The sequence below is a fragment of the Camelus ferus genome, chromosome 17, assembly GCF_009834535.1.
Source record: "Camelus ferus isolate YT-003-E chromosome 17, BCGSAC_Cfer_1.0, whole genome shotgun sequence".
In the NCBI taxonomy this organism is placed as follows: domain Eukaryota; kingdom Metazoa; phylum Chordata; class Mammalia; order Artiodactyla; family Camelidae; genus Camelus; species Camelus ferus.
This window is the reverse complement of record NC_045712.1, coordinates 42,660,486-42,682,112: the sequence shown is the minus strand read 5'-3', so window position 1 is coordinate 42,682,112 and position 21,627 is coordinate 42,660,486. Positions and strand designations below refer to the sequence as shown.

The 21,627-nt window shown below is 45.8% G+C and overlaps 1 protein-coding gene and 1 long non-coding RNA gene across 2 annotated transcripts in view; one reads left to right on the top strand and one right to left on the bottom strand.

The window, feature by feature from the left end:
- Nucleotides 1-5,006: 5,006 nt before the first annotated feature.
- On the bottom strand, nt 5,007-9,242 carry LOC116657269. The gene is made up of 3 exons (XR_004312374.1): nt 9,149-9,242; nt 7,626-7,826; nt 5,007-6,428 (listed from the first exon to the last, which is right to left on the bottom strand). It is a non-coding gene; the product is annotated as an uncharacterized LOC116657269 (long non-coding RNA).
- CTDSPL (CTD small phosphatase like) overlaps nt 8,020-21,627 on the top strand; it is a 115,897-nt gene continuing 102,289 nt past the window's right edge. The window contains 4 exon segments of the mRNA XM_032459237.1: nt 8,020-8,163; nt 8,325-9,459; nt 9,462-9,563; nt 9,566-9,725. Of these exon segments, the coding sequence (XP_032315128.1) occupies nt 9,418-9,459; nt 9,462-9,563; nt 9,566-9,725 (304 nt within the window). The 5' untranslated portion in view covers nt 8,020-8,163; nt 8,325-9,417.

The window sequence follows — 21,627 nt, the reverse complement described above, 5'->3', positions numbered from 1 at the left end:
AATGGATAAAGGAGACGTAGTAAGTATATATACAATGGAACACTACCCAGCCATAAAAAAGAATGAAATTTTGCCATTTGCAGCAACATGGATGGACTTGGAAGGTAAGTGAGATAAGTCAGAGAAAAACAAATCCTGTATGATATCACTTGTATGTGGAATCTAAAAAATACAACCAACTAGTGAATAAAACAAAAAATGAAGCAGACTCATAGATACAGAGAACAAACTAGTAGTTACGAGGGGTGAAGGGGAAAGAGGGAGGGGCAGTACAGGGGGAGGGGAGAAAAAAAGGATTACTAAGAGATTATATAAAATCATGTATGTGAAACTTTTGAAAATGCTGAAGCACTATAGAATTTAAAGACTCTTCCGTTCAATTAAAAAAAAAGAAGATTAAAATGGGTCTTATTTTATTCAGGTATGAGGAGGCCAGCAGATCAAAGATGACTGCCATGGAAAAGATAGTTTGTTATACTCAGAGTTTCCAAGAGAAGAGTGTGCACCAGGCCATGGGGAGGAGGAGGGTTGGGGGAGCACACGGGAAGCACCAGCGTTGGTCAGAAGGCAGAGGGAGAAAGGGAAACTGTAACCAGAGACTTTACTGTGGTTTCCATGGAAACAGATGTGGCAGGGTTAGTAGGTTTCGGATTGGCTAGTTAGAATAATTTCAGTGGGCTCTGGGGTACAGGGACTATCTCCCATTGTCTGGTACCTGGCCCTACGGTGATTAGGAAGATAGCCACCTGGAGTGTAACAGCCCGGTTTCTGGAGGTGGCTGGGGGGATGGGCTCTGGACTGATTGGTTTGCACATGAAAGACACGTTTCCTCTAGGAATGAGGTAGCCCTGCGATGGGTAGTTGCTCCAGAGTCAGCAAGGCCCCAAGGTGTCAAAACATCAGAGCACAGTAAATAAAAGACATGGCTAATAAAGGCATCTGTAGGTTTTCCAGCTAACAGCCCACAGGTCTCAGCCTACAGCTGTCATCAGTTGCAACGTGAGGAAAGCGCAATTCAGAAGATTCAGGCCCCCTCCTTCAAACAGCCCAGCTGACACCATGTAAGGCAGAGTCAAGCGACACCTGTCAAGTCCTGCCCAAATTGTAAGTCACGTACGAAATGTTTTTTTTTTAAATCATTAAGATTTAGAGTAATTTTTTATACAACTGTAGTAACTTGAACAATAGTAATGAATGAAGCCAAACAGATTCTGGCTCTCCAGAATTTAAACTGGGACTTAATGAAAATCAGTGAGTTGCTAGCAAGAGACAAGTGGTCAGACCCTAAGAGAAGCAGCAATGGAAGATCCAGCTGAGGCATGTTCACAACAGATGACTTACTCTGGAATAACAGGAGTGCCGGGCTGGTGTGGCCCTGGTCCTGAATGATGATCTAGTTTCCCGAGGTCAGCAGCGGGACCTCGTCCTCCCTGAGGCCTTCGGGTGGTGAGTTTCTCCCGGGTCTGTACTGGGTTCCTTGGGTGGGGCAGAGACCCTGCTCTGAGACCCTTGTGCTGAGACTAAGAGTCTCCATTCCTTGCAGCCAAGGGAGCCTCTCACCCCTGGGGGCATGTGGTGCCAGCCGGAGCTGGGCATACAGTAAGCAAGCAGGACGGGGAACCCACCCACCTTCATTTCTCCTGCCATGAGCCATCAAGGTCCTTGTAGGGACAGAAAATGTTAAAGAGCTTCGTGACGCTCAAGGTCTGGCCAAATCCAGGTGGCTAGCATTTTCATTTCTCCAAAATATTTTACTGTTAATATTTTTTAAGATTTTTTAATTGAAGTATAGTTATTAACAATGTCTTATTAGTTGCAGGTGTACAGCATAGGGGTTCAGTATATACATATGTTCTTTCTCAGGTTCTTTTCCATTATAGGTTATTACAAGGTATTGAATACAGTTCCCCGTGCTCTACACTAGGACCTTGTTTATCTATTTTATATATAGTCATGTGTATCTGTTCATCCCAGATGCCTAATTTATCCCTCCCTCCTGACTTTTAGTACTTTAAAAATAATTTTAATCGTCAAAAAATGCCCAGAAATTTCACTTCTTTATCTCCAAGCTCAGACCAGGACAGGTGCCCCCTTCTGGTTTGCACTCATTCCAGAACCTTCTGGCAACAGACCATCATCTGCATGTCCCTGCCTGCAAAGGCAAGGCCCAGAGAGAGGGAGCCCTTGCCTGTGGCTTCTTTCAGTAGAGACAGGGCCTCCTCAGCCGGGTCCCTCTCCTCCCCTCCCCGCACCTCCCTCTCCACCCGCCCCAGCCCAGCACTCAGGTGTGGAGCGCAGGAGGCGCCTGCCACGGCCCTGAGTGGCTTTAGCGGTGTGGGGGGGGGACATCGGTGTGGAAGGGCAAAGGGAGGCAGGTGTATCTGACTGACTTGAGTGAGTGTGTATTTGTGTCTGTGTGTGTGGAGGTGGCTGGGATGGGGAGAGGGGAGGAAGCGGGAAGGAGGGAGCGTGGAGTCAGGAGATGGGCGGATTTATTGAGATCTTATTTACTTTTCCTCCCTATATTCACCACTCCTCCAGTTCCAAAGGGGGCAGCCCAGCCCTCTCTCCACCCAGGCCTCTGGGGAAAGTTTTGTGAAAAATAGAAAGTGCCTGCAGATGCTCCTGTGCTCTCACTGGCATCCATGCGCTTGAGGGAGGGTTCAAGACCAGGAGGGCAGGAGGCCGGGTTGGAGGGCACAGGGTAGGGGCGGGGTAGTACTTGGCAGGGTTGGGCCTTTAGTTATGAAAACTTTTGTATTTGGACTAGGTGTATGTTTTTAAAGTACCGCCTAAAACTGATATAAATTGCTGAATTTTTTTTTTTTAAAGGAGGGCAGGAGGGTAAGGGAGGACAGTGACAAGGTGGGAGAAACCAGCCCAGGCAGAGACAGCCTGGTCACGTGTGCACCCTATGTCCTGACATGTTATCTGAGCCTGTGTACGAATGAGCTGGCTCCTGTGTGTGCCAAGACGTGTGTCTGTGACCAGACCTGCCCATGAAATATGTCACGCCACAGACTGGGGGCGTGTCTGTTCTGTCCACCTCGGCTGACTCTGCCTTGGCAACCGCAGGTCAGGGAGTAAAAGGGGCACCTGTGACTGGGCCGAAGCCGAGGGCTGCAGAACCTGGGTGAGAGAGCCCAGAGGCCAGCAGCCAGGCAAGAGCAGCCTCCACCAGCCTGGCCAGGTGACACCTAGTGCCCGACAGAGGGGAGACATCGAAGGGACCATCCACATGGGGGCTAGAAGGGTAGGGGCTCACCTCAGGGGGTTCATTGCCTCCAGAGTCACCAAATCAACTTGGGACTCTGACTCTCTGCCCCTCCAAGAGTCAAAGCCACTCTTGCCAGTGAGCTAAGGGCACACGGGGCGACCCTGCCCACTCTGCCCCCATAGCTCTTCCTTTGTAACAAGGTTGCAGGCTGAGGCCATGTCCTCCCCTCACTCAGGGCTCCAGGAAGGACCTGAATGCAGGGCTCTGTCACTTCAATCCACCCAACTTCTCTGGGTAGGGCAGGTCTGGAATTTTGGAGGTAGAGAGGAAGTGGCTAGGGTATCCTCTTCCAGGAAGGCTTCTTGGATTTCTGGGTACACTGAGGATGCAACATCTCAGCCCCAAAGCCCCAGAGTCTCTCTCTGTCTTGCTCTCAAATTCCCCAAACACTCCATGACCATCAGCTTTACTCCAAGTGTCCTGTTCCATCTGTGCTCGGGTCCTCTGGCTAGCTGCCCTTTTCTCCTCACCAGTAGCCAGCATTCACTCTGCTATTTCATCTCCTACTCCAAGACTGGTGCCAAGTGGAACACATCACTCTAATTCTCCTGTTCTCCACTCCTCCAGACAAAGCACACAAGCCCTCACATTCCTGAGGGATTTTCTGTTAATACCCTGGGGAAACTGAACAGACATGCATATCACAACAGCCAGGTGACGTGTGGGACACAACTCAGCCCGCTCTGGTTAGAGTACCCCAGGAAGTTGGCAGGGAGAGAGGCCAGCTTCCGTACCCACTGGGCATGTGGAAAGGACCTCACAACATGGGGGCCACCAGAGGGCGGGCTACAACTACTGGACCACTGGCCCATCAGGGGGCTTTATTCTTGGGAGTGAAGTGTCTCTAGGTGGGAAGGATACTATGCACAGGTCCCACCTAGGGACAGATGGAAAGCATCCCTGGGAACAAGGGTAGAGGGGGAAGATGGCTGGGAAGCCCAGGTGTGAGTGGACACAGGCTTTTGGTTGGAAGGACCCATGTGTGATGGGGGAGAGAGAGTGTTGGAAAGTAAGAATTAGGATGCCAGGGGAGCATGGGTGTTAAGGGCGAAAAATTGAGCTGTTGGGGAGCCATTAAGGATGCTGTCTTGGGGCAACCTGAGTGGGGAAGACAAGACAGGGTGTCCTGGGGCATAAGGAAGCCCTAGGGCGTCCCTGGTAATACCTTGATCCTCCAGGTCATAGGAGGGGCAGCTAGAGTTCACACCCTCCCGCTAGGGACCTGTCTCCTCCACTCAGGGGAGCCGCTTCCAGACCAGTCTAACCCAGGCATGTACCGTGGTTTAGTTACAGGAGCCAGTGCAGTCCCCTTCCCATTGTGGCTTAAGCTGGTTTGAGTTGTTTGTCATTTCAACCTTCAGATCTGAACTAGTTTCTTAAATGATGCTTGTTCCTTGCTCAAGAAGTATCAATGGCTCCAGATTACCTACAGGGTAAAGTCCAAACTCAACCTAGCCTTCAAGACCTCATGCTCTTCCTCCATCATTATGTCCTCCTGGCCCTTACATGCAGCCTTTTCTGTGGACACTACTGATGGAAAAGTCCTCTCACCCAGAATCTGAGGGCTCCGAAAACGACTTTGTTAGCATCATCTCCTCTGGAGGGCCTCCCTGGACTGCCAGGAGAGTGAATCACTTCTACCCTGTGCCACCCTCTGGTATTCCCCTGCCTCCTCCAATACACACCTGGAGAATAAATAAAAGGACCTCTGTGGGCCTGGTTTGTCCTGCCTAACCTGGAGCAGGCCTTGGAAGCTGATTTCAAATTCTGGTTCACAGTAGGAGAGAAGGAAGGCCGCCTGGGAGACCCTCCTCCAAGTCCCAGGGTGACCCCAAGAGAGAGACTGGGGGCCAGCTCAAGTTTGTATCCACTTGACTGATCACCAGGAATCTTTGCCCAGATCCTGCTTCCACCACTCCATTCCCAACAGAATGGCCGTGTGCTGAACCAGCCTCACATGCAGTTAAAATCAGAGAGGCAAAGAGAAGCAGGTACTGAGACAGAAACTTAAGTGACAGACCCAAGAACGTGAGACTGAGATGCCCACAGAGAAGACAAAAAAGGAGGCCAAGAACAGAGCCTGGAGGGCAGAGTTTCAAAGACAGAGAGCAGGGCAGGGGCGGGCTGGGAAGGGCATTGCCAACCTCTCCCTTCTGGATTAATGCCCTCTTCCCAGCTCCCCTTTCTTCAGATCACCACCTCACTTTGATCTCAACATCCAGTATTCCTTTGTCAAGGGCAACCTCTCCCTCACCCTTAGAGCAGTCTCACCCCTACCCCACCCCCCACCTTGCGGTCCAGGTGTGCCCTCCCACACTGGAGCACCCCCAGGGCTCTCCCAGAGACTCCAGGCCATCCTCCTACTTGCTCCTGTCCTTGCTCCTCGAGCCCTGGTCTCACGTCCCCCAGCCTTGGCATGCCCATTTCTGCCCCCCTCACTCTGGTCCTTCCTACATTTTCCATTTATTTTGAGAAAAATCTCATCCACTAATTTTCTATTTAAAGAGCTCTATTTAAATAGGTATTATGTTAATTTAAAGAAAAATGTTAAATAGTGCAAGGACACTGCATGGTAGACATTTGGGGAATGTGATTGACCTGGGATTTTGGTGCTCGGTCCCTTTTACTGTTCCTGTTTCCTGCATCTCTCTCTGAGGCTTGATGTGCGTTGGCCTCCAATGGGTGGTACCTGTCCTCAGGTCACTGGGGCTGCTCTGCTCCCATTCCCAGAGAGCCCAAAGTGCTGGGGGCTTAAGGTCACCAAGGACAGCCCTTAACTAGAACTGACTGTGAGAGCATGATAGCTCAGCTCCCAAACCCTCGTTCTGAATAACTCTGACATCTTGTGTCTAGAATAGAACCTAGCTACACAGAGTGGGCACTCAGTAAATGTTTGTTGAATGAACAAATGTCAAATTTATTGATCTCATCCTTTGTAATTTCTGGAGTTTTTGTTATTAGGTCTTTACCATCCAAGATCAAAAAAGAGTTACCCATGATTTGTTCTGGTATATGTACATGTTTACATGTGAACTTTTTATTTTCAATTATTTGATCCATCTTGATATGTTGTAAGGACTGAGGCAAATAGGTATTTTCTCCTCATGGCTAATCCATTTTCCCAACAGCAATTCTTGAATCTTCCCTTCATCTGTAAAACCAAGATACTATTTTATCTGAGACTCATTCAGTGAAATATTATGTAATCATTTATAATGGTAGTTATAATGATTATGTCACTGCATAGAAAAATGCTCACCTTATAATTTTAACCATGGCCTTTTATAGCTACATGAAAATTACGTCAACAAATAGGCAAGGACAGGGAAAATAAGCTGACTTAAGGAGGCTGATAGGGCTGTGGGTGAATTTTCCCTTTGATTTCTATTAATATTTATGAAATAAATAGTAAATTGAAACTTTAAATGAACAGAATATGGAGGAGAAGAAGGAGTTGAAAGATAGCAAGTTGTTTTCGTGCTTGAACTTTGGATTCTAGCACGAACCCAAGACTTGGGTGAAGACAGGTTTTTGTTTTTGTTTTTGAGGTGATGTCAGGAAGCCGAAGAAGGTGAAGGATGCAAGTAAGGGAAAATCGTTACTGGAGTGTCCTGGGGAAATCTTTACTACAGGAAAGGCCAGACAGGAGATATTCTGTGTATGAAAACACTCCCTTCGGCCCTAAGCTCTGAGCTCCTTCCCAGCCTCAGCTAAGTGAGCGAAACCTCTGGAAGTCTCCCACCCAAAAGGAATCCAGACCTCAGGTGAGTCCACATGCTCCCATCACCTTGCCCTGGCTAATGGGAGGCCCCGTCAACCTGGCAGCAGGGATGCTGATCTCTGTCGTTATATATTAAGAACTGTAAGAGAACCCTATCACCCTGCACAGCTGTCTCTGGAAGATTCCCTCTTTGACCCCTTGGAATTCAGTAATTTTTAAAAATTAAATTCAGAGAACATTTTAATTCGCTAGGTCCTGGCCAGCCATATCTTCACAACAAATGCGAAGAGCATTAGAAGTGGGGGGTAAGGCCTAATCAGCTCCGCACTTGGGTGGGTTTGGCCGGGCATGCGCTGGAGCCTGGGCTACTTACACCAGGGCTTGCCTTGCTAACCAAAAGGGCACTTCACTTAAGCTTTCACGGTTCAGCAGCCTCAGACAATTCACTGGGGTCCCAAAGGTGCCAACAGAAGGGCAGATACTGACACGCTAGGACGCGCCAAGGCAATTGGCACCAGAACCCACGCACAATGCCAGGATGTCACTTGAGGTCCTAGATTTGGGGGCAAAACCCCCACAGCTTGCTTAACTACTTTCTAGAGCAGCTCCCCTTAAGTGCTTTCCCACCTGCCTCGGCCACAGGAGCCCCGTCCCAGGACTCTCACACCAGGACTCTCACTGGGCTCCACCTGGTGCAGAGACCAGTGAGGTTTGCGAGCTGCCCTTCGCCAGGGGCGCTTCCGGACGTGTTCTTCAAAACTTTGGAGAGGCTCACTGCTTCACCAGGTGAGCATGCGACCTGGCCGCAACCAGCTCCGGGCTCCAGGGCTTGTGGAGTGAGAAAGGGCCTATTAGCCTCGCTCCCTTTAAGCCACTACGGGGTTGGACGTGCCTACAAGGCCTGAAGTGCGCGCGCAACCCTGCGTGGGGCGGGAGGGCTGTTAAGAGTCACAGCCCGCCCACTCAGCCCTATCCACCTACGTCACGCCCCTTAGGTCCTCCCAAATCCCTCTGATTGGTGGAGGGCGTGCGAGCGTGCTCCCGCCCCTCCCCCGGATCCGTCCTCCTGCGGTACTGCCCCGCCCCCTGCATTACCGGGCTGCCAGTGCGGCTTCCAAGTTGGAACGCGAAGGCGCGGGCGCGAACGGGCCCAGACCGTCCAAGGGTGAGGGGACACTTTTCTGTCTTGGTCGCGCTGTGGCCTTCGCCCTAGGCCTGACAGTGGCTGGCAACTCTTTAGAAGCACAGTCTCTGTCCATCTCGGCTCCCCACAGACCCTTTCCTCTCCTCAGCCTTCGACCCACTACCCCGGCCCCCTTCCTACAGAGCATCCGGAAATGCCCATTGCCAAGGCCCAGCTCGACGCCCACATACTCGAGGTGCCAAGAGGTTGGTCCTCGAGGAACCGCCGCCCGGCACGCGGGCTCTCGGGCCCAGTGATGCGAGTTCTGCAGGCAAGCCTGGAGCCTCCAGCCGCGTACGCAAGCCCCCCCCCCCCGACTCCTGTACCCCGGACCCCTAGGGATTCTCCACACTCTGGGACCCTTTCGCCGCCCCGCGCACCCTCCGGTCCCTCCCAATCTTCCTTGCACCCCCAGGTTCTCCCTTGCTCCAGCGCCCCTGATCCCTCCGTGGGCCGCCTCGGTGTAAGGGACCACCCTTAGCAGCTTCTACCTCTGCAAACTGCTGCCTTCGGCGCCCACGTCGCAGACCCCTCGCTTCCCACACTGGGACGCCCCTCACCCAGCATCTCCCCCAAGACACCCTCACAGCACCCTCCTCTCCATTTCTCACGTCTACTCCTTATTCCTCTTGTCTCCTGGTAAACCTCCCTCCCCCCGGAATACATCCCTTCCAGGGCCCTCATTCCTGCATACTTGCGGCGACTCCTCGGTCCCCGGGGCCCCACTCTGCACAGCCCTGTGAACCCTACCTGCACCCCTTCTGGTCCCTGCTTCTTCCCCCATCTGCCAGACTCCTCCCCACGGCCCTCGCATCCCAGGCCCCTGACCCCACTCATTTACCCAGACACCGATACATCCGTACACTCCGGCCCTCACATCTACCGCCAGAACCCCTCTGGAATCCCCTACACCCCAATCCCGTCACTCCACTCGTTTGCCCAAGACCCCCTCCCGCCCTCCACTCACCGCCTCGGTCTCACCCCGCACCCCTCTCCCCCCGGGGCTAGCGGGCAGCGCCGGCAGCAGCGGCGGCGGAGGCCGGTCCCCGGGCCGGGACACACCCACCTGCCCGCCCTCCTGCTTTCCCTCGTTCCCTCCCTCTCTCCCGCCCGCCTGCCCGCCCGCCCTCGCTCCTCGCTCCCTCCTTCCCCCTCGCCCGCTCCCGCTTCCCGCGGCGCCCGGCCTCCCGCTCCGCCTCCCCGTGCGCGGCTCTCCCGGGCGCGGCTCCGGGGTTCATGGTGACGAGGCGGAGGCCGCTCCAGCCCACAGGCGGCAGCGGCGGCAGGAGCGGGGGCGCGGGCCCCGGCGGCCTCTTCCTGAGCGCGGGGCCGGGCGGCGGGCGCGCCCAGGCGGCGGCGGCGAGCGCCCCCCCGGCCCGCGGCCCCGCGCGCCCCCCGCGCCGCGCCCCCGTGCGCCTGGCTGCCGGGGGGCCGGGCCGCCCGGCGGCTGCCGCGCCGCGCACCCATGGACGGCCCGGCCATCATCACCCAGGTGACCAACCCCAAGGAGGACGAAGTCCGGGCCCCAGGCGCTGGAGAGAAAGGTGAGGAGGGGCGCGAGCGGGGCGGGCCGGGGGCGTGGGCACACCCCGTGCCGCCGGACTTGGCTGTGGGGCGCCGGCGAGGGCTGGGGGAGGGGTACGTGGGTGCGGGGTGCGCCGCAGGGAGATGGCGAGCACGCGGGTGCCGGAGGGAGGGGGAGTGTGCCCGTGCCGCCCCGAGCGCGTGAGGGGGTGTGCGCCTCTCCCGGGAAGGTTGTGATGTGGGGGTGACCCTCCCGGCCCGGAGTTTGTGTTTGCATTCACACCGACGGAGAAGTTGTGAGTGCGCGCGCGTGCGTGTGTGTGCTGTGTGTGTGCAAGAGACAGGTTGGAAAGGTGTGTATGCACCTATCAGAGAGCTTGTGAGTGCGGGTTTTCCTGGCAAGCTGTGAGTTTGCATGTGTACCTTATTAGAGGTTTCTCTGTTTCTGGCTAGGAGGTTCTGGAGTGTGTGTGCATGCCTTCATGAGCCTGAGCCTGCGGAGAGTTTGCATGTGTTCACTTCCGACAGAGTTTGTGTGTTCGTATGATTGTGTGCCTGCTGCACTCAACTGGCAGGTTGACTGTGCTGTGTCCATTGCCTGGGAGGGTGTGTGTGTGTGCACTCACACATAAGAAGGCTGGGGGGGGGGGCCTGCCTGTGTCGAACGTGTGCACCAGGCAGTAAGGCTGTGTGCCTGGGTGTATTTAGTTGGTTGTACAAGTGGGGCGGGGGGAGCATTGCGAAGCCACCTCCCCCTCAGCTCTTTGCTGTCTCGGTGACGGTGACACCAACCTGTTGGGAGCATCTGCAAGGTCTGGTCCTCCCTGGGCTCTTTTACGGCCCAGCTCTAGCAGGTACTCGGGGAGCCCTTAGAATGCCAGGTGTGTCCCTTCCCTGAGAGCCAGCACTGTGCTACAACACCTGGTTTGATTTCAGCACATTTTGGCCCCATCACCCTCTTCTGTTTCCTTTTTGCTCTTTTCCTTTGTGTCCCTGCCCCTTTGAGACCTGTTGTCCCCCTCTGTCACGTGCCCTACTTACTGGCCCTGTTGTGAGCTGCCCTAAGGCTTGGACAGTTTTGAAGGGCCAAGGAATCTGGCTTGTTTTGTTCTGATGATTAAAGCTTCCTGCTGTGCGCAGCCCTGCAAACACCTGGACCGAGGTCAGGAACAGCCCACTAGCACGCCCCCTGCCCCCTCCAAGCCTGGCCTTTGACTTTGGCAAAGAGTCAGATTTTTTTCCATGTGTTACCACTCTTGTACCAGTGGGGTGAGGTGTACAGCCCTACTGAGGAGTGGGGAGGGGGTGGGAGGAACGCTTCATTGCCTCTCTCCAAGCAGGAACCCCTGGGTGAGCCCACCAGGAAAATGCAGGAAACTCCCAGAGGTACCCTCAGATTGGGGATTTGTCAACCCATTTGCACTTTCATAGACCATAAAAGTCTGTGTGTCTGCAGACTTGTTTTATTTTATGTAAAATTAGAATTCAGACTCCCCCAGGCATTTTTATGTGCCTTACAGATGGACTAAAAATTTCTGCACGAGGATGCTCCAGGTGTATCTGTGTCTTCCTGGGGTCCAAGTGGGCAGCTCCTCGGTGGTCTGGCCTTGTTGCCATTGGGGCCGTCAGTTCTTGGGGCCCTGGCCTGTGAGCTCTGGGCTGGGCATGTCCCCTCAGGGACCATTTTGTAGGAGGCATCAAGGAGATTTGATGCCTGTGCTCATCTCCCGCTGTGAGTTGAGTGCTTTGTATGATGCTTTGCCAGAGAGAGAATCCACGGCTCTTGTGAGAAGAGGTGTGGCATAAAGCGAAGAAATATTTGCCAGGTCTTCAGCCTTCCCGCTGCTCCTCAGCCTGATTCCAGGAGCAGGAGCCTCCCCAGCTTTTCTCCTCTAGCTGCTAGACTAAGAGTCAATTGTCCAAAATCCAAACTGCGTACGAATACTCAAGGATGGTGCTTGTTTTAGTCAACTTGTTTACACTGCTTTCCATGACAATCTTTTATTATCTTTCACAGTTTATTTTGTTCGTTTTCTAGTGTCAGATTGGTTGGTTGGTCACTGATTAGAGAAATTCCTCACCTGCCACTCGGGGGTAGGGTGGCTAGCTAGTAGGTCCTTCTTACTGAAGCATTAAAATCCTACTCGATTTAGTTTTTTGCTTTGAAAACTAGAAATAAATTTGGTTAACTGTGTGGCAGAAACTTCAGAGCCAAACTTTGACATAGCTTTTTCAGATTCATAAACCACTAAACAGGTTTAGCAGTTTCTCCCTTAAACATGTTGATATATTTAGACAGGCTCAGTATATTTTACATTATTTAAGCTTTAGATAAACACTTAATCATTTTGTTTTTAATTATTGGGCATGGAATGTTGGAAGTTTTCGTGGTAGGAAAGAAACTATTAGTTTAAAAAGTTTACTTTGATCATTTATTCTTAAAATAGAAATGGTAATGATGGCCACCTGGGTTTGATTTGCTGGTTAAATGAGATGATGTATGTAAGGGACTACCTGGTTCACTATTCCGTAAACCTTCCTTTGGGTGTAGATTTGTAGAGGAAGTACGAAGCATGGGCTGGCGTGTTTTGCACGAGTTGAATTGCTTTTTGACACTTTGCCACGTGGTGGTGCACCACTCAGAGAGGGCTGTCGCTGTCAGAGGTGTGGCCTGTCACAGAAGATTTATTTCGTAATTGTGTTTGACTTGATTGATAGTGTAAAGATACAGAGAGAGTCTTCCGCGTGGGTTTAGCTCAGCCTGCTATGGTATCTGGAAATTTACCCTTGCAAATCAATAAGAAAAAGTCAAACAATACAGTAGAAAAGCGATCAAGAGATAGGAACAAGAAAATCACAGAAGAGGAAATTTGAATGTCCAATAAATGTATGAAATGATGCTTTACCTCCGTGAAGAAATATTTTTATGTGTCAGCTTGGTTGAACATTTAAATTACTGACAACATTCAAAGTCAGCAAAAGTTTTGGGAACCAGATGCTTTTTATAGACTTTTAAATAAAACGAGTGTGGACATTTTAGAGAGTAATTTAGTACTTAATCATTTAGGAACACTTTTGGCTGCAAGTAACACAAAACCAGATGTATACTGTGCTTAACCTGATAGGAGTTTATTCACTCAGAACAAGCAGTCTGGAGGTAGGCTGCAGCTGGCTTGGGTTAGCAACTCATTAATATTAGGGCTGACAGCAAAGTGATTCTCTTGACTTTCCTACATTTGTAACGTGGCTACCACCCCCTCCAAATCCCACAGCCACCTTCAGGGCAGGAGAAAGGGACCATGCCAGTAATGTCCAGCGTTTTTGCCTGGAAAGCAAAAAGACTCCTAGGGTCTGTCCAGCAAACTTTTGCTAATGTTTAATTGGCCAGAACAAGGTCACGTAGCTACTTCTAGCTGCAAGCAAAGTGAGTGTCCAGCTTTTTCAGCCTTTGTTGTGGGAGGCAGGAGAGGAGAAGATGATTGGGAATAGGTGGGAGCAGGTGTTGGTTCAGACAGTCAACAATGTTGGCCCCACCTGCAAAGCCCCAGTCCTACTTCTAGGCTTCTCTCCTAGAGAACTGTCCTCATATGTGCTCAAGGAAACATGTATGAGGGTTTTCATTGATGGCTACATTGCTTGCAGTAGCAAAAATTGGAAATACCCTAAATGTCAAAGGATTAGAATATGGTACATCAATACCACAGAATACTGCATGGCACTTGAAAAGAATGGATTAAGTTAGATCTAAACATACTAACATGCAAATTTCCAAGGCATTTTAAAGCAGGAAGAATGAAATTTGAAGAATAATATAAACAGTGTGATCTTTGTTTTAAAAAAATCGGACACACATAAAACTGTACATTTGTCTAGAAATACACAAAAAAATCTGAAGGAAATACTTCAAACAGACAGTGATTTTCCCTGGGGAGAAGACTGTGACGAGAAGTGAGGGAACTTTGTCTTTTTCTTTAAATATTTTAAAAGTTTGTTGTTGTTGTTGTTGTTGTTGTTTGTTTTCTTTGTTTTTAATGGAGGTGCTGGGGATTGAGCCCAGGATCTCAAGCATGCTTAGCATGTGCTCTCCTACAGAGCTATACCCACCCGCACCCTGCCTTTTTGCTTAAATATTAATGAAAATGTACTTGTGTTTTACAGATACATTTTTTAACTAAAAAAAGAAATTTCCCGTAGCTGTTTGGAAAAAAATAAATAATTTAAGAGGATTGAACAGTAATAAAACAAAAAAACCTCAATTAATATGCAGTATTATCAAAAGCATGTCAATTCTTGCTGAACAGTTAATTATTTTGTAAGCTAATACATGTCCTTTGGTGAGATTTTTGCGGGCAAGTTTGTTTTGGCAGAATTTTGGCCCAGGGTGCTAGGTATATTTCCCCCAAATATTTGCAACACTGAAGCTTAACTCAGAAACCTTTAACCTTTGGTCTGCTAACAGAATTATGGCAAGAAGGTTCTTGGAAGCAATAGTTATTTCAGATGCCAGAACAGATTTGGAGTAAGTTCAGTTTGATAAACTTTTTTAAATTAAACCTTTTATTTGAGGATAAATGTGGATTTACATGCAGTTGTAAGAAATCACAGAGATCCCCTGACCCCCTACCTAATTACTGCCAGTATTAACATCTTGCAAAATGTTAGTACAAAGTCATTGGTATAGTCAGGATGAAAAATTTCATCAACAGGGGGATCCCTTGCGGTGCCATTTTATAACCACATCTACTTCCCTCCCATCCCTTATCAGCCCTTTGGCAACCACTAGTCTGTTCTTTGTTTCTAAAATTTTGTCATCTTAGGAATGTATATAAATGGAGTCAAACAATATGTGATCTTTTGGAATTGACTTTTTTCCATTTAGCATGATTCTCTGCATTTTCATCCAGGTTGTTACTTATATTAATATTTTATTTTTTTTAATTGCTGAGTAGTGTTCCATAACATATCATCATATAACAGTTTGTTTAACCATTCATTCTTTGAAGAACATCTGATTGCTTCTAGGTTTGGACTATTACAGATAAAGCTGCAATAAACATTAGTGGACAGATTTTTGTGTAAACATAAATCTTCATTCCTCTGAGATAAATACCCAGGCATGCAATTTCTGGGTCGTGTGGTAATCGCATATTTACTTTTTTAAGGAACTGCCAGACCATTTTCCAGATTACATGTACCAGTTTACAGTCCCACCAACAATGTATAGATGATCCAGTTTCTCCACATCCTCACCAGCACTTGATGTCACTTTTTCACATTAGGCATTCTGATAAGCGTGTAGTGGTTATCTGCTTGTGGTTTTAATTTGCGTTTCCCTGATGGCTAATGATGCTAAACTTTTCATGTGCTGTTTTCCTTCTGTATGTCTTTGATGAGATGTCCCTTCCTGTCTTTTGCCCGTGTTCTACTTGAATTTTTTTTTAACTGTTGGGTTTTGAGAATTCTTTACATATTCTAGATATTACTCCTCTGTCAAATATGTGGTTCACAAATATTTTGTCCTTATCTGTAGCTTGTCTTTTCATCTTTGCAGAGCAAAGAGTTTTAATTTTAATAAGATACAATGTATCAGGTTTTTTTTCCTTTTATTGATTGTATTTGTGCTTTTGATGTCAAGTCTAAACTCTTCATCTAGCACGCCATCTCAAGGATTTTTCTCATATTTTTCCCATAAGTTCTGTAGTTTTACATTTTACATTTAAGACCATGATTTATTGTGATTTAATTTTTTTAATAAGGTGATGACTTAAATTCAGTTTTTTGTCTCTGGTTGTTTCCCTTTAGCCGCATCTGTTGGAAAGGCTATCCTTCCTCTTTTGAATTTCTTTTGCATCTCTGTGAAACATCAGTTCTGCATGTTGTGTAGGTCCCTTTCTGAGTTCTTTATTTTGTTCCCCTGATCTATGCCTGTACCTCTGCCTGTATCACACAGTCTTGATTACTGTAGCTATATATTAAGTCTTGAAATAGAATGGACTGACTCCTCCAAATTCTGTTCTTTTTCAAAACTATTACAGCTGATGTAGTTTGTATGTCTTTCTATATAAATTCTACAGTAACCTTGTCTAAATCTACCAAAAAAAAATTTGCTGAAATTTTGATATGAATTGGGTTAAACCTGTGTATCAATTTGGGGAGAATTGTCATCTTGACAATGCTGAGTATGTCTTTCCATTTATTTAGATACTCTTTGATTCTTTCAACTGAGTAGTAGAGTTTTCAGCATACAAGTCCTATTAATGTTTTTGTTAGATTTGCATCTAAGTGTTTCTTTTTTTTAAGTGATTTTATTATATTTTTCATTGTGACTCTCATGTGTTCAGTGCTAGCATATAAGAATACAGTTAATTTTTGTATGTTTTTCTTATATCCTGTGACCTTGCTGAACTCACTTATTAGTTATAAGAGGCTTTGTAAATTTCTTGGGTTTTTAACATAGAGAAACATGTCATCAAATAAGAATACTTATATTTCTTCATTTCTGACTTGTATACTTTTTATTTCTTTTTCTTGCTTTATTGCACTGATGAGAACTTAAGAGAAATATGTTCAGTAAAGTTGTGAGAAAGGATATCCTTGCCTTGTTCCAAATGGAAAACCATTTCAGTCTTTCACCATTAAGTATATTGTCAGCTGTTGGGTTTTTTGTAGCTGTCTTTATCAGGTTGAGGAAGTTCTGTATTCCATTTTATTCTGAGAGTTTTTATCAAAAATAGATACTGAATTTTTGTCATATGTTTTTTCTGCACCAGTTGATAGGATCATGTGAGTTTTCATCTTTAGTCTGTTAATATGGTAGATTACACTGATGGATTTGTAAATATCGAACCAGCTTGCATGCCTAGAATAAACCTCATGGTTGTGGTGTGTGTGTATATATATATTATAGTAAATAAATAAATAAATAAATAAATAAATAAATAAATAAATAAATTAGTGAATTCTATTTGCTAACATTTTGTTAAGGATTTTTACATCTGTATTCATGAGTGATGTTGACCTGTAGTTTTCCTTTTTTGGCATGGTCTTTATCTGGTTTGGTTTCAGCTTTGTAAAATAAATTGGGAAGTATTCTCTCTTCTCTTTTCTGAAAGAGATTGTGTAGAATTGGTGTTCATTCTTCAGTGAAATCATCTGGGCCCTGAGATGTCTTTGGGGGGAGTTTTTTAATTACAAATTCAATTTCTTTGATAATTATAGAGCTATTCCAATTATCTCTTTCATATTGGGTAAGTTGTATCATTTTTGTTTTTTGAGATTTGATCCATTTCATCTAAGTTGTCAAATTTGTGAGTAGAGTTGTTCACATTATTATTCCTTTATTGTCAGTTTGATGTTTGCAGGGTCTGAAATGATATCCCTTGTTCCCAATACCCCTTGTTTCATTCCTGGTATTGATAATTTGTGTCTTCTATCTTATTTTTTTTTTATCAGTCTCGATAGAGGTTTCTCAATTTTTTTGATCTTTACGGAGAACCAGTTCTGTGTTTCATTGTTTTTCTCTTTTGCTTTTAAGTTTTTCAACTTCATTGATACCTGTTCTTTTCTTTTGTTCCTTCTGTTTCATTTAGGTTTATTTTGCTCTTTTTGCAGGTTCTTGGAGGGGAACTTAAATGACTGATTTGAGACTTTTCCTTTTCCCTAACGTGTGCATTTAGTGCTACGTGTTTTTCTCTTGGCGCTACTTTTGCAATCTCCTACAAATTTTCTTATGTTGTATTTTCATCTTCATTCAGTTCAATATGTTTTTTAAAAATAGATTTTATTTTTTAGAACAGTTCTAGGTGTACATCAAAATTGAGCAGAAAGTAGAGAGTTCCCATGTAATGCTGACCCCACACATGCACAGCCCACCCTCACTATCACTGTCCTGCACCAGCTGCTATGTTTATAATAATCTATGAACCTACATTGACACATTATTACCTAAAATCCACAGTTTACGGTATGGTTCACTCTTAGTGTTATACATTCTGTGGGTTCTGACGAAGGTGTAATGACATGTGTCCATTATTACAACAGCATACAGAATAATCTTGCTGCCCTAAAACTCCTCCGTATTTCTACTTATTCACCCCTCCATCCCCCTAACCCCGGCAACCACTGATCTTTTAACTGTCGCCATAGTTTTGCCTTTTCCAGAATGTCGTATGGTTGGAATCATGCACTATGTAGCCTTTACAGATTGGCTTCTTTCACTTAGTCATATGCATTTAAGGTTCCCCTATGTCTCTTCATGGCTTAACAATAGCTTACTTCGTTTTAGCCCTGAATAATGTTCCATTGTGTGGCTACATCACTGCTTGTCCATTCATTGACTGAAGGACATCTTGATTGCTTCCAAGCTTTAGCAATTATGAATAAAGCTTCTAGAAGCATCTGTGTGCAGGTTTTTTTATGGACATAAGTTTTCCACTCATCTGGGTAAATATCAAGGAGTGCTACTATCACTGTACTGTATGGTGAAAACATTTTTCATTTTGTAAGAAACTATCAAATGTATTCCAGAGTAGCTGTATTGTCTTCAGTTTTCAGAAGTTTAGTTGTGCTGTGTCTTGGCATGTATTTCTTCACGTTTATCCTACTGGGGATTCACTCAGCTTCTTGAATTTGTGAGACTGTCTCTTGCCAAATTTGGGAAGTTTTTGGCCATTATTTCCTGAAGTGCTTTTTCAGTCGTGCCTTTTTCTCGTCTCCTTCTGGAACTCTGATGACAAAATATTAGATCTTTTGTTATAGTTCCAGAGGTTTATCAATACTGTATTTTAAAAAAATCTTTGTTGATTCAGCTTGGGTAATTTCTATTGTTCTGTCTTCAGGTTCATTGATTTGTTCCTAATCTCCTCCATTCTGCTATCAAGCCCATCCCCTGAGCTTTTTATTTCAACTTTTGTATTTTTTTAGTTTTAAATTTTCCATTTAGTTCTTTTTTGTATCTTGTATTTCTGTGCTAAGACTTTCTCTGCTGAGGCTTTCTGTTTTCTTTTGTTTTAAATGTGTTCCTAATTACTTTCATCATAGCTGTTTGAAAATCTTTGTCAGATAAGTGGAACATCTCTGTCTTCCTGACATTGGCATCTATTGGTTGTCTTTTCTTTCCATTCAGTTTGAGATTTTTCTGGTTCTTGGTGTAACAAGTGAATTACAATGGAAACCAGGACATTTTCGTATTATGTTATGAGACTCTGGATCTTATTTAAGCCCTCTGTTTTAATTGGTTTTCTCTGAGTTTACTCCAGCAGAGAAGGGGGAGCACTGCCTTGTTCTTGTCAGAGAGAAGTAGAAGGCCAGGATCTCCACTTGGCCTCTTTTGACAAACTGCTGGGCAGGGGAGGGAGTTTCAGCTCCCACATGGTCTCTGCTGAACTGCAGTGGGAGTGGTCTCATCACCACTGGGTGATGGTGGAAGCCTCGACTCTTCCTATTCCTCCCCTGACACCACCCCAATAGGGAGGGGAAGAGCATTTCATTACCTCTGGATCGGACTGGAAGTCCACACTGGCCACATGGTTGTCACTGACATCACTGGGAGAGGAAGGGACTCATTACCAGCTGTCAGGAATGAAGGCCTCTTCTCCCTTCGTGACCTCTGACACTGTCCCCGCAGGGCAGCAGGGTGCCTCCTGACTTCCCTGTGCAGGTGGAAATCTATGTAACCATTGGATTTTGCTGGCATGGATGGGGTTGGGGCCACAGTGTGTGTGTGTGTGTGTATTGTTGTTGTTGTCTTCACTGCAGTAGATTAGTTATTATCTGGAAGTTTTCTGTCTTGCAATAGACTGTACCCCTCTGGTCTTCTGGTTACAGAGAGTAGGCTTTTGAGGGAACTTTTTTGTCTGCAACTGTTGATTTTTCCCTGTATCCATCCTCTTCAACATTAAGTCTGGGTTGTACGAGGCAAGAGAAAACCCAGGGATCACTGCCATGGCATTTCAGGTCTTGGGTCCCTTGCTGCTCTGCCTCCTCTCCACCTTGCAGTCTTCTTATGTTTGCTTTAGAAGCAGGGTTTTTTGTTGTACTTTGTGGAAAGAATAGGAAGAACATGTTTATCTTCTTGGAAGTAGAAGCCCCTTGAATAATTTTTAGACCTATCCAAATTAAGTATTTTAAGGAAGACTAGAGCTGGAAAGTTGTCATTTTAAAGATTTATTTCAACAATGTGCTAACAACCATTGTGAAAGTCAACTTGAGTTAGTGCTTTGAGAATCTTGATTGTGTCTAGAAAAGAGAAATTGTAATGAATTCAGTGTGAAATCAAGTCTACATCAGTAGAGCTTCAGTGACAACTGTTGTTTAACCAACCTTAGAAGGGCGCATTTATAAGCTTTAGTCTTAACAGCAAAATTTTTGATCCGAATTCTTGAGTATCCTGATGTAGATGTGTTTGTGATCTAATATTCTGTTTGATTGGCAAGCATGTTTAAGCCCATATCTTACCTTTCACTTTATTTCTCAATCAAGGAAGCATCCATTCAAGTAGAAAGAAGTGTCTTCATGGGGGTGAACCCAAGGAGCTTATCTCTGGTTTCAGTACCCATGACCACCAGGCAGGGCTCGCTGGCCAGTGACTGGAGAAGTCTGTTTCTGTGCTGCCCTGGAAGTAGGTCTGAAAAACTTGCCCCAGACTGTACTTGACTGGAGTGCCCCAGGTTGGAGGGCAGCCCCGTTTGCGGTGGCAGAACTGGGTTTTCAGGGGGGACCACACAGCTTCAAGTTTAATTCTGAGGTATTTGTTTGTTTTTTTCCTTCCAGTTTTATTGAGAAACAGTTGACATACAGCATATTTAAGTTTAAGAGATACAGCATAATGAGTTGACATATGTATGTGTATGTGTATATATATATAAACTTATTGTGGTAATCATTTCAATACATATGTATATATAGAAATATATATGTAGTGAAATAAGTTTAAAACATCCATTACCTCATATAGTTACCAAAACAATTTTTTTCCCTGATGATAAGAATTTTTAGAATTTACTTTCTTAGCAGCTTTCAAATATACCACACAGCATATGTTGTACATTACCTCCCTAGTACTTATTTATCTCATAACTGGAAGTTTGTACCTTATGACCCTCTTCATGCAATTCCCTTACCCCTCACGCTCTGCCTCTGGTAACCACAAATCTGATCTTTCTATGGAGTTGTTTTGTTTTTTTTGTTTGTTTTTTTTTTAAGATTCCGTATTATAAGTGAGATCGTACAGTATTTGTCTTTCTCTGTCTTGAGTCATTTCATTTAGCATACTGCCCTCAGGGTCCATCCATATTGTTGCAGATGGCAGGATTTCCTTCTTTTTATGACTGAATAATATTCCATTATATATATAATTTTATGTGTGTGTGTGTAGGTATCACATTTTATTTATCCATTCATCTGATGATGGACACTTAGGTCATTTCCACGTCTTGACTATTGTAAATAATATTGCAGTGAACATGGGAGTGCAGATGTCTCTTTGAGACAATGATTTTGTTTTCTTTGGATATATACCCCAAAGTGAGGTAAATGGCTTTTTCTCTTTTAGTGATGCCAAGGGTGGGGGAAGTGGGTACCTGACAGGGTCGGGGGGTTCACTATTCCTTTCAGCCAGGAATTGGCAGAGATTAGGAAACACTGTGGCCACAATGATTCTAGATTTAAATATACATATATAATTTTTTTTCACTTGTTTTGGAAGTAATGTGTGATGCTAAGGTCAGCTGTATACAGCTACTTAAAAAGAGAATGTAAGGATTCTCTTGGGTCATATTGAGATATAATATATACCTTAGAACTTATTTACTAGATTTTAAATCGTGGTTTATCAGACATTTGAAGTTCAGTATGTTTAATGGCATAGCTTTCTTTTAAAAAATCTACTTTCATTAAATAGTTTCCATTCCTTTAACCTTGTAA